The following is a 12,414-nucleotide window of genomic DNA, read 5'->3' as shown; positions in this document are numbered from 1 at the left end:
TACATTCTATTATATGTTTGGTGTTGGGGGCAGGGGGACAGAAGGTACAAGCACCCTGCTGTGGGTAGTACGTTCTACAAATGTCCACCAAGAAATAGTCCTGGAGGAGCTGTGCAAAGTCCCTATGGGACCAGTCTGTCGTCCTCTTCCTATCATCTTGTATGGACCACCAGTCTAGCCCCAGGTCCAGGATCATGTTAAAATGCCCTACCACCATCGTAGCCCCTTCGCACCAATCCTCCAAAAAAGCACAAACCTTCTAAGAAACGTTACCTGGTTCACATTGGGAGCGTAGATTGAGGCTAGCGTGATCATTTTCCACTCAAATCGCCCATTCACTGCTATGAATCTGGCCATGAATCCCCTCTTGATTTGGACCACCTTCAGGAGCATGGATTTTGCCATCACTATCCCCATCCCCTCCTTATTTGAGGTTGCATGTGAGGACCAGTACATTTGACCAACCTCTGCTCCCTTAAGGGCCCTTTCCTCCCCGTGGAAATCCTCACTTCTTCACTTGGCGGCTGCTCCCCCCTGCCTCTGCCTGGGTTGCGGGACGTCTTGCTCCCCCCCCCCTGCTTTCTGCCTCTCTGTACTTATGGTGGTACAACAGGGAGGGGGATGGGGAGAGATGGCACCCACTTCATCCTCACCGTACCTCGGCAGGTCTTCTCCCCTAGTGGGAGCACAGTCCCGCAGAGCTATGTGGCTCTGTTTTTCGTGCCACCGTTACTCTGAGACCAGGATTTCTCTGGTGCCAGGGTCTTTCGGATTGCACATTCAGGCCGCCTCCCAGCGGGGTCTTGCCTCCAACTCAAGCCTCCAGGTCTCCTTTGTTCACCACTGGTCGCTCTGCTGTTGCTGTTTGGGGGCGCCGGATGAGCAGCTCCTTTGCAAGCCTCTCCGGTCCCTGGCGGGTGCTTTCCTTCACACAGGTGGCCCACAGCCGCCCTGTTTCTTCTGTTGGTCATCGGCCCTGCAGGCTGCGGTGGCCCCGGGCCGATGTAGCAGTCTCACTGACCGGTCCCTTGGGACCGTTCTGGCACCGGACGTCTAGCCACTCGCACAGTTCTGCAGCCCCGTTTCAAGCGATCGCAATCTCGGGGGGTATAAGAGCAAATTACTTAGTTTGTGTCGGTGGGGTGCAGAGCTCCAGGCTCACGCGAACATCTTGGTCTACGGCCCCTAGCGGTCTCTCAGAGGATCAATATTTAACTTAGAAATAAGTACAATATCAGAACATATCAAAATTACAACAAAAATCAATTGTGAAGAGCTCCAGGCCATGCTTTTCATATTTTGTTTTTGAAAAAATAAAAAAAAGTCTGAAGCGTTTTAAGTAAGTGGTTAAAGCAGAAAGACAGTGAGCCCTAAAAATGTCAGTGTTGTCTCATTTTGTGAGAAGCCTTCCACCCAGGACTCATTTCGATATATGACTTCAAGTGCATGTGTCCTTTGGAAATATTAGATGATTGGTGAAGTGTTTCATTGCTGGTATGGACCTTAACACCCCTGGTCCTTTCATTCTTCACATTGTATGTTTGTGTGAGGCCAGAAGTCATACTGCATCTTGCTGCTTTCTGATTGGCAGGCGATACGTTAACGACTTACACCTTCAACCAAAGATGTCAGAAGTCAACCCAGATAACATGCGGCCACCTGTACATTACAGCAGTGGGAAGAAAGACACGACAACAGTACAATGACCACAATGAAAATTGTGCGATAACAGAAGAGAACAAAATGTAACAGTTTGCAAATCAAGCTGTTTAGCAATGTAAAGACTGGGAGATACTTTCTGTGCACATGCTTTATGTCCAACATGCCAGATCTTTTTGTGGGCAATGGTTTTTATTTTTTAAAAGGAAATGTTACTAACATGTTTAGCTTTGAAGGACCGCTTGAGTCTGCCCTTTACTTTAAACTTAAAATATGTGCCATTTTCTTAGTCTGCTGCCGTCTTCTCAACTAGGTCTTCATGGTGTGCTTACTATTTTTTCTCAGTTATGCTTATAATTACAATATTATACAATTGTGTATACCTGTGGCCCTTTCCTGGAGCAAGTTAGTCTCTCAGGTATGAGCCCAGTGTATACATTGACATCACAGTGAGAAGAAAGCAGACTGGGATATCAGTCCAGCAATTTATTCAAATGGATAAGGGAGTTTAATGATTTGATCTTTGAAAGAAAAAACCTGATTTTTTTTCCCCCAACAATAATGAAACTGTAAATTATGCCATTACAAGAGCAGCAGAAAGGTAAAAGTTAAAAAGCGGCACATAATGTAAAATGGCACAGACTGGCCCTTTAAACTGTATCCATAAAATAGAATAAATTCTAAATCCACTTTAAATTAGGAAAGAATGGGTTCATACTATTGTCCACAAATATTCTGCATGTGCAATACACAAAATGAAAACATTAATTCAATGAAACTAATGGCGAAAGACAGGACATGCTATCGACTGGCAAATGAAGCTAACAGTGAATGTGATAATGGTGAGAAGACGATCACGAAGCAGAGACATGCATTTAACACTTGTTCACCTGACTGCCCAACAGAATCAGCAGACGACAGAGCACTAGTGGACCTGGAATGACGTCGAGAGGCTGCAAGTAAAGGAATGGCAACACCCACAGGATTAACACACAAGAACTCAGGATAAAATGCCACAGTGCAAAGTAGGGTAGAGGGACAGGTGATGCACATGGACAATCAGAGAGCGCGTTGGAGGAGAGCCATGTGAACATGAAGAGCATGGATGCACAAAGTTTGAAACCCCGAAAGACAGTCTGTTCGAGGTTCAAAACCTATTTAGCATTTTACAAAAGCAATGCGCTTAGCCACACTCCAGGACTGTTCATGTTAATTTAGACACAAAGATGAAAGCGAATTTGAATTACCTGAGTGGCAGACTTAGGTTTTAGGCACTGAATCCAGCAGCAGGACCCTTTTATCAAAGACTTAGTTCTAATATTCTATGCACCGTTATAACGTTCAGAATGCCTCTAGCACAAAAATTGTACCCTCCAAACCCAAGTTCATCAGTGTCATCAGCAGTTTCATAAATACTAAAAGGGTGAATTGAAAAATTGCTGATATGGCATCTGCATTTCTCTTGCTCTTAACCATCTTCAATGGCCACCTGTCAGACAGTGAAAAAATAAATGTTCTTTCTGATCAGTTGCCAACAAAGCCAATCACAGGAACAGCCACGATATTGTAAATCATAAAGTGAAATGACGACCCCACCAGAAAATTAAGCTCTTCAAATATCAACTCCACCTTAATTTTTGCTGCAGTGCACAATCTACACACTGTATCAAGTAACATTGCCAATCTTACAGTTTGCCAATACCATACCTGTTTACAAAGACATCTTTAACAAACTTTTTTTCCCTATAATTATTTTGTTGCAGGCAACACCATTCAAACTTAAAAAGGCAAATAAAATCTAACTTACAGAAAAACTGATGAATAAATCATCTTTATATATAAAGCTGAATGCATGTATGGATGTTTGTCCGGCTATTCAAATCCACACTATTGAACCCACATCTACCAAATTTTGCATGAATTCCTCTTTTGTCTGGGGCAAGATCATAGTCTATGTTTGGATGCCAAAATCTTATATGCAAAAAATGTTGTGTGGGTGTATGTATGTCCGGCTACACAAATCCACACCGTTTAACCCACTGTTAACACATTTTGCATTGGATTCCTCATTTGCCTGGGGGCAAGTTTGTAGTCTATGTTTGGATGCAAAAAAATCGACTCCGTAGACACCCTCATTTACGGATTGTCACCCCAGCAGGAGTGTCTGAAGCAAAATGTTCGATATGTCGGTTATTTCTATAAACATTTTTACTACTGTATAAGCATTTTTAAAGGAAATTTAAAAATTTAAAAAGAAAAAACATTTTCCAATTTGTCTTATTACGCCACTCCAAATATGGGAAATGGCATGGTTATAGTTTACTTAAGTTTATTCAGGAGAAGAGAGCACAATCAATCTTTCTTGGACATTTTATCAAATGTGCTAAAGCCATAAAGTGACTGAAACATGCCCCCCAAAAAACAAACATCACTGGAAAAATTAATATCAAGAGCTTATGAAACACAACAACAAACAGCAGCAGGACTTGCCGACCAGTGGACAAGAGCAACATCCTCCAGGGCACATGAGACACCACTTAATCAAGACACTGGCAACAGCGGGTGTCCGAGCTAGTATTTCAATAAAAGTAGCAAGCCGTTGGCCAGGAACTGGCTTCACAGACACCACCTCAAAATGACAATGATCTACATTCTCAAGTTGTTAATCATGTATTTTGAGACTGCTTTTATCCAAGAGACCACCTCGGTGATGGTGAACATTAGGTTCTGTAAATGCCTACAATAATAGCTACAGGAGATTCTTTGAAAATGTAAGGCCACTTTTGATGCATAGGACAAACGAAGAACTCTAGGAAAACAATGCATAAAACAGTGTTGGTTGAGGTTGCCTCACTTTTGATTGTTTTTGAGAAGCACATTTGGCAGCAGTAATTTTAAGGGTTTGGATTATGATCTCCATGCGAGACTCGGTTTGCCAAACTTCAATCTAGTGCACAGCAGAGGACAATGGAATGGTGCTCAGACGTCAAATCATCCCCATTTTACAGTCACAAATGGCTTTACTGGGTACTGGAAATTATGAAAATTATCTTTCTGTAGGCTTCCACTGAAAGGCCTTCACTCAAAGATCCTGCAGGCTTTTCAGGGTTCCCCTATAACATCTACACTAAGAGTTTAAGTTTACCTCTTATATTGATATCACATCACTTCCAACCTTAACACCACACAAAATTTCAGATCAAAAGACTTACGTTACATATAATAGAGTTGACCATCAATGGACATTGTGATATCAACAGCATATGATTTATTTTCAAATTAGTATTAAATATTACACAAGCCTGAAACACATGATGTGTGTTGCACTGGTTGTAGAGTTGTATTTAAAAATCAAAGAATGAAGACACAGAACTCAGGCCCAAGCACTTATTAAAATGTTGTGGTTATGGAAACAGAGATTTCCCCAACCTCCTTTTGCGTAGTGATGCAGAGCTACCCTGTACATATTTGTGCATTACTTTCTAGAAAGGGGGCCATTTGGCATGGTAAAATCGCCTCTAAAAGGTTACACTATCATCCCGGTATGATTACCCTGTTCAGCCCAATCATTATTATTATTTTTTACAACAAAACTTTCAAAATGCAAATCTTTTATCATGAGATAAATCATGCTACCTTGCATGCTATTATAATTTATTAAATAATTTATTAAATGTTAAGCAGCTCATGAAAGTGAATTAACATGCAAACTGAATGCAACGAGCAAGACGCCAAAGAAAAGCCCTTCACCCCATCACGTAAGAAAACAGCAAATTGGTTCATCCCACTACTCAGCGCCAGGAAAAGAAAAAAACGAAAACTAGACTCTGAATGGAGGACCAACACCACCACTGCAAACAAATTGAAATTCCTACAACAGATCCGCTCATATAAAAAGGAAATCCAAAAAGGGAAGAGGAAACACTACGACAACCGAATCTTCAAAGCACCAAATGCCCAAAATGAACTCTTTAAAATCATAAACGAAATAAAAAACCCATCGGGCTAGAACACCACACCAATTCCATCGATGAAACTTTGCAATGACCTAGGAGACCACTTCAAAAACAAAATAACTTCCATCCAACACACTATACAAAACAGACCTAGCGATCACACCTCAAACACCATCGACACCGATGAGGAATATCCAAACAAGCTAAGAAGCTTCCCAGAAATATCAGTGGAGACTTTCGTCAAACTGGTAAACCAAAGCAACAAATCAGGCTCTCCTGAAGACCCTGCCCCCCCGGATATATACAAAACAATTCTAAACAAGGAACCCCCATGGAATACCACAGGAATCTCCTCAACCTCGCAATCTTAACAGGTAAAGTACCACAGGCCTTCAAATCGGCTTACATCAAGCTGCTACTCAAAGACACAACAGGAAACAGAGGACTTATCCAACTACAGACACATTACCAACATACCCTACATAGCCAAACTGCTAGAAACGTACGTCTACAAAATAACCCAATAATTCATAGTAGAGCACTGCCCACTAGACCAGGCACAAGTTGGTTTCAGACCAATGAGAGGAACAGAATCAGCTCTCCTCTCAATATGGGGACGACCTAAAAACGAACGCAGACTCGGACAACAGTACCGCCCTGATTCTCCTTGATCTATCCGCAGCTTTCGACACCGTCAACCACGACATCCTCAAAGAGATTAGAAGGACTAGGAAGAACAGACACCGCCCTACTATGGATCAAATCCTTCCTAACAAACAACCAAAACCGTATGGATTAAACCTTTTAAGTCCAAACCTAGAGACTCCACGTGCGGAGTACCACAAGGATCATCTTTCTCCCCACTTCTATTCAACATCTACATGTACCTATTAATCAAACTCATCAAAAAACACAGCCTCACATGCTACAACTATGCCAACAATACTCTTTAACGTACAAGACACCCGAGACAAAAAAGGGAGGAGACATCAGCTACATCCCCTGGCCAAGAGAGCTCGGCACCACACTAGCACCATCATCAACTGAAAAAACCTAGGGGTCCTTATGGATAACAACCTCACTCTAGAGCCACAAGTAAACGCTCTACTCAAGAAATGTTTCTTCCTCCTGTGAGCAGCAAAAAGGATCCTACTGTTCCTTTCGTTCGCCAACAAAACACTTACTACCATCATCGCTCTGATCATGTCCAGAGTAGATTACGCCAATAGTCTATACCTGGGCATGTCCGAACGACTTCTAAAAAAACTACAATGCATACAGAATGCAGCAGCCAGACTCCTCCTCAAGCTACCCAGAAGAGAACACATCACACCCACGCTAAAAATACTACACTGGCTACCATTAAAACAGAGAATAAAGTTCAAGTCCATGTGCATCACACACAGAGCAATACACAAACAAGGCATAGAATTCCTAAGCGATAAACTACGCCTACGTCAACCAACAAGAACACTGAGATCAAGCACCGACATCCACCTGGAACCAAAAAAGAAGAAAACTCGGAGGATGCTCTTTCTCTCACCAGGCACCAAAAACCTGGAATGACCTACCTAAGAATATACGGAACACAACAAACCACCTAGCATTCAGGAAACTCCTCAAATCATGGCTCTTCACAGCGTAACTACAACAGCGACGCACGAGAATGCCCACCCTGTTAAACAACGGTGAAAAAAACACCAACCTCGGTCACTCCCAAAATGGACATACACAGAACCCAAAGAACAGACCCCACGACAGACCATAAGATATTATGGGAAATAGCCACAGAAGGAGGTCACCATAGACAGATCACATACTCAGACCAAGAGGAAAGCCCTTAAACGACTCATCCACTGCCTCCCGGCCGTACCATATCCAAGCCCCCAGCAGACACATTTAGATAGAAAGTTTGCGAGAGAAGACCACACCACCAGCTCCAGCACCCGAGGAGGAGAATAGACACCCAACCCACACTAATCAATCCATCAGCATTAGAACTCCTACAGAGCTCGCTAGAATAGAATGGCGAGGAGCAATTAGAACAGTTACAGAGCGCGTTAGAACAGCACAGGGAGCGCCTCACACAAACCTAAAACCCTGCCAGACGTAACCCCTTCGCCCACCCTGATGAGATTGGGAGGACTGGCGAATCCTCCCTGACAGAGTTCTGAATGTTAGCATGTTAAACTTCATACAACCCACTAACAAAAAACTCAGCATTTCTGCAGACTTATCTCACTCAAAAATCTCACAACCACCTCTCGCACAATAACCCACACGCACTTCACAACACCGCAACAACACATAAGCCGCACCAAAAGCACACGAGGATTGACATCGATCCGATACTCACACCAAAGCTCAGCACCCGGTGTATACCGAGTTAAAGCTGCCAACAGAACACCACTCTCCTCACTATCCTACTCCCGCTTCACTTACTAACCCATCCCACCTTCTCGTTTGCAGATCCGCCAGAGCGCCTGGGGACAACTCCGTTGGTGACGGTGCGCGGTACAAATACCTTTAACATTTAACATAACATTTAACAAGACTACCGAAAATGTCACTGTTAGAAAAGACATGGTCTAATTAGCACTATGCTAAAGCCAGAAAGGCTGCCAATTCCCAATACCTTGGCTAAATTAATACATGGGTGATGTGAAATGTTGCTTCATCAGTTTGTCGAAATCAAACTTCTTACCAACAGCTCACATGAACTAATGAATCTGATAGCACAGAATAATGTTATGGTATTATTTATTTTCACAGCAAATTCCTTCGTGTCAACAATAGAATGCATTGCTACAAAATATAAGGTTGTCCACAACACCATGGGTGAATCAGTAATGCACCTTTGAGAATAAGGATATTGCACACATTATAACAAAGATGGTGACATCTAGGAAAGAGCCTCCCTAAGGCTAAAGCCACACATGCTTGTAACATGGAAGTAAGGACTATCCTTCTGGGTACTGTATGTAGAGCTCCAGTCTATGGATAGCCAATGAAACACAGAAATCTACTTTCATAAAAACAATGGAGGGGGAGGACTGAAGCAAGGACATTGCATAGACCAGAATACTTTGGAGGACAGTACTACTAAAATGGCATCCTGGCCTAAAAGAGCTTCCAAGCAGTAATGCTTAGTAAATGTGTAAAGAGACACCCACGTTGCCGCCTGGCAGATGTCCAGGTACAGTACTCCCCTGTGCAGGGCAGAGGTGGCAGGATCTACTCTAGTAGAACGATCTCCGAGACCCTCACGCACAACATTCACAGGCAGATCATAATGTTCTGAAATGCAGAGAAGGAACAAGTTACCTGTACCTTTTGCTCTCCAGCATGGGTCTAGCATGGATTCACATGTTCATGAATCTTCCCCGTCAGGCTGGGAATCCTCGGTAAAGAAAAAATGTGTTTCAGTTTCATTTCTGAACTGTCTTTCTCTTAACAACCAATCACTGGTCTCTCGGTCATACTGCATCCAGACAATGACTTCCCTCTACCTAAACCCCTCCTCTGGCAGCCATCTTTAGATTTGGTAGTACGTGAAGTGGCAGTAGGACCAAGAGAAGAGCCGCAGAGGGGTAGGCGGGAGGGTTCGCATGTGAATCCATGCCAGACCAATGCTGGAGAACAACAGTTAAAGGTAAGTAACTTGTTCCTTCTCCAGCATGGGGTCTGACATGGATTCACATGCTCATGAATACAAAATACATATCAGTTCACACATGCACAACCACGGAAGGTAGCAAGGCTCAACATTAAGCATCTCAACATTAAGCATCTCTTACCTCCTCACCAGGCTCACCTTTAAGCGAACCAGTTGCGCAGCACTGCCTGGCCAACTCTTGACTCTTCCCTGGAATCCCTGTCGATGCAGTTGAACTTCATGAAGGTGTGCGTCAACCTCCACGTAGCAGCCCTGCAGATGTCAAGCAGGAGCACACCAGACAGGAATGCCGTAGTTGCAGCGATCGCTCTGGTCGAATGGGCTCTCAGATGGTCAGGCAGCGGTCCATTTGCCAACCGGTGACAATTGATGATGCAGCTGGAGAGCCACCTGGAAATGGAAGCCTTCGGGAGGGCCTTCCCATGGTTCACAGGGTCGAAGTTCATAAAAAGTGCCAACGTCTTCCAGAAACTCTTCATGCGGTCCACATAGAACTTCAGCACTCTAGCCACATCCAGCGAGTGCAAAGTCCACTCAGCCGGCGACAAAGGCATCGGGAAGAATACAGGTAACACCAAGGGCTCGTTTAGATGAAAGTCCAACGGCACCTTGGGCATGAAGGAGGGGTGCGTTCGCCGGACTACCCTTGTCTCGTGGAATTTCAAATAAGGTGGTTTACAAGAGAGGGCCTGGATCTCTCTCTCGTCATGCAGAGGTGATGGCCACAAGAAAAGCTGCTTTCCACGACTACAATTTCGGGGGCGCCGAATGCATAGGCTCGAACGGAGGACCCATGAGCCTAGAAGGCACTACATTGATCTCCCACGCCAGGGCCAGAGCATTCACCGCCGGGAACAAGCGAAATAGTCCTTTGATGAACTCCTTTACCAATCCATGCAACTATAGTGATGATCGTCCAGGAGATCTGGTGTAGCGGGAAATAGCCGCCAGATGAACTTTGATGGAAACATGGGCCAGTCCTGCTTTGGCCAACGATGTCAAATACGGAAGCACCTGCGGAGCAGTGACTCGTAGAGGGTCGATCTGAGAAGGCACCAAACGGCGAACCTCTTCCACTTGCGCCTGTAGCATTTGAGAGTAGATGAAGCTCTGGCCTTGGCAAGCACCTCCTTACAACATGCTGGGACATCGTAGCCCCCAAACTCTAGTGCCGTTGGAGCCAGGCCTTCAGGTTCAGTGATCCTGGGTCATGGGGCAGAATCGCCTCTCCTTCCCCGGCGAGAAGATTTGCGACCGCCGGAAGCTTGACTGGAGGGGACATTGACAATGCCAGAAGGTTCGGGTACCATGTGTGTCTCGGCCACGCAGGTGCGACGAGTATCATCCTGCACCAGGACCGTCTGAGTTGATTGACTAGTCGAAGGAGCAACAGCAACGGGGGGTGGGGGAGAGCACACATACAGAAACAGGCCGTCCCAGGGGAAAGAGAATAAATCCCCTATGCTACTTGAGGGACGGAAGGAAAGACTTGAGGGCCCAAAACACTGCCTGCAGCTCCAACACATTGATGTGCAACGTCTTCTCCTCTGGCAGCCACAGGCCTCTTGCATGAAGACTTCCTGTGTGAACACCCCAACCTTCCAGTCAGGCGTCCGTCGTGACTGCCTCCCGGTACGGTGGGGTCTGGAAATCTGCACCTTCGGACAGATATGAGCGGACTCCTCACCATCGTATCGCTCGATGGAAGCTCTCGTCAAACTTCATCTTGTCCTGGAAGATTCCCAACACTTGTATCCAACGTCCGTCGAGGAACTCCTGTAGTGGACGTATCCGCAGCCCGCATAGTCGGATGAGGTAAATGTATGACGACATCATGCCGAGCAGAGACTTGATGGATCTCACTGTGGCGACATTTAGGGACAACAGCCGTTGTACCTTGCTCAAAATGGCCTCTATCCTTTCCTCCGACAGGGACGCCAGGCACGACACTATGTTGAGTGGGGATCCCAGAAACAGCACGTCCTGCGATGGAGTCAAGCAGGACTTTGCATAGTTCGCCGAGAACCCCAGATCCGTCAGGAGTTGACGGTCCTCGCCGTGTGTCCAACAGGGAGGTCCTTTGAGATTGCCAGTCCAGGTAAGGGTACAAGAGGATCCCTCATAGACGCAGTTGTGCGGCCACCGGCGCCACGCACTTGGTGAAAACTCTGGGCGCCGACTTCAATTTGAAGGGAAGGGCCTTGAACTGGTAATGTTGCCCTTGAACCACGAAGCGCAGGAACTTGCGGTGGCCCTAGTGTATGGGGATGTGAAAATCGGCATCTTTCAAGTCCAGCGACGATAGAAAATCCCCCTCTTCTAGCTGTCCTAGCACGTGCTGAAGAGTCACCATCCAGAACTTTTGAGACTTGATGTAGTTGTTCAGACGGAGAGGTCTAAGATGGGCCTCCAACCGCCAGTCTTCTTTTTGACAAGGAAGTAACGAGAGTACACTGCAGAGCCCAGGAGCCTCTTTGGTACAAGCTCTATCGCACCCTTTTTTAGCATGGCCCGCACCTCCAGCAGAAGCTGAGGGATGTGGTTTTCCTGCTGGGCCACTGGTGGTATATGGGAACACTTCCATTGGGACTCCAGGGTGTGTCTGTTGGCGAGAACGTCCAGCACCCAATGGTTGGTGGAGATGGTCTTCCACACGCTGACTGAGTTCGCCAGATGGCCTCCCACAGGGGGGGCACGGGTGGGGCCACAACACCACAGCCGGTTCAATCCTGTTTTGATGTCGAAGTGCCACCTTGGGGGCCTTGGCGACAATGTCCTCCCCCAGATTAGGTACGGCCCCTGTAGGTCTCCTGGGCCAACGAGCAAGTGGGTTGAAGGTAGGACGAAGCACCTCCACCAAATCCTTTGGCAGAACCTTGGGATTTTCTGCCGGAAGTCCGAAAGGACAGCTCTCGCTGTTGCAGCGTGCCCAAGGCACGAGCCGTCTCAGTGTCCGCCTTGATGGCCAGAAGAGACTCATCCACGGTATTCCCAAACAAATTTTCTCAGTCGAAGGGCATGCCCAACACCTTCAAGTGAACATCCTGGCAAAAATTTGTGGCCCTCAGCCAGGCCCGCAGACGGAACCCCATGTCAGCGATGTCCGTGGCCACTGTAATGGCA

At 45.8% G+C, this 12,414-nt stretch overlaps 1 protein-coding gene across 35 annotated transcripts in view; it reads right to left on the bottom strand.

The window, feature by feature from the left end:
• Positions 1-12,414, bottom strand: part of CLASP1 (cytoplasmic linker associated protein 1) — a 2,584,612-nt gene that overhangs the window by 1,285,314 nt on the left and 1,286,884 nt on the right. For 13 of the 35 annotated variants that reach the window (XM_069616701.1, XM_069616702.1, XM_069616704.1 and 10 more), the window contains one exon: positions 2,550-2,612. The exons of the other annotated variants lie outside the window; for them this stretch is intronic. In XM_069616701.1, coding sequence (XP_069472802.1) covers positions 2,550-2,612 — 63 coding nt within the window. The remainder of the gene's footprint in view (positions 1-2,549; positions 2,613-12,414) is intronic. 35 annotated transcript variants of the gene reach the window in all.

The sequence above is a fragment of the Ambystoma mexicanum genome, chromosome 9, assembly GCF_040938575.1.
Source record: "Ambystoma mexicanum isolate Mex_15411 chromosome 9, UKY_AmexF1_1, whole genome shotgun sequence".
NCBI lineage: Eukaryota > Metazoa > Chordata > Amphibia > Caudata > Ambystomatidae > Ambystoma > Ambystoma mexicanum.
Note: the sequence above shows the minus strand (reverse complement) of the source record. Positions and strands in the feature narration are given on the sequence as shown.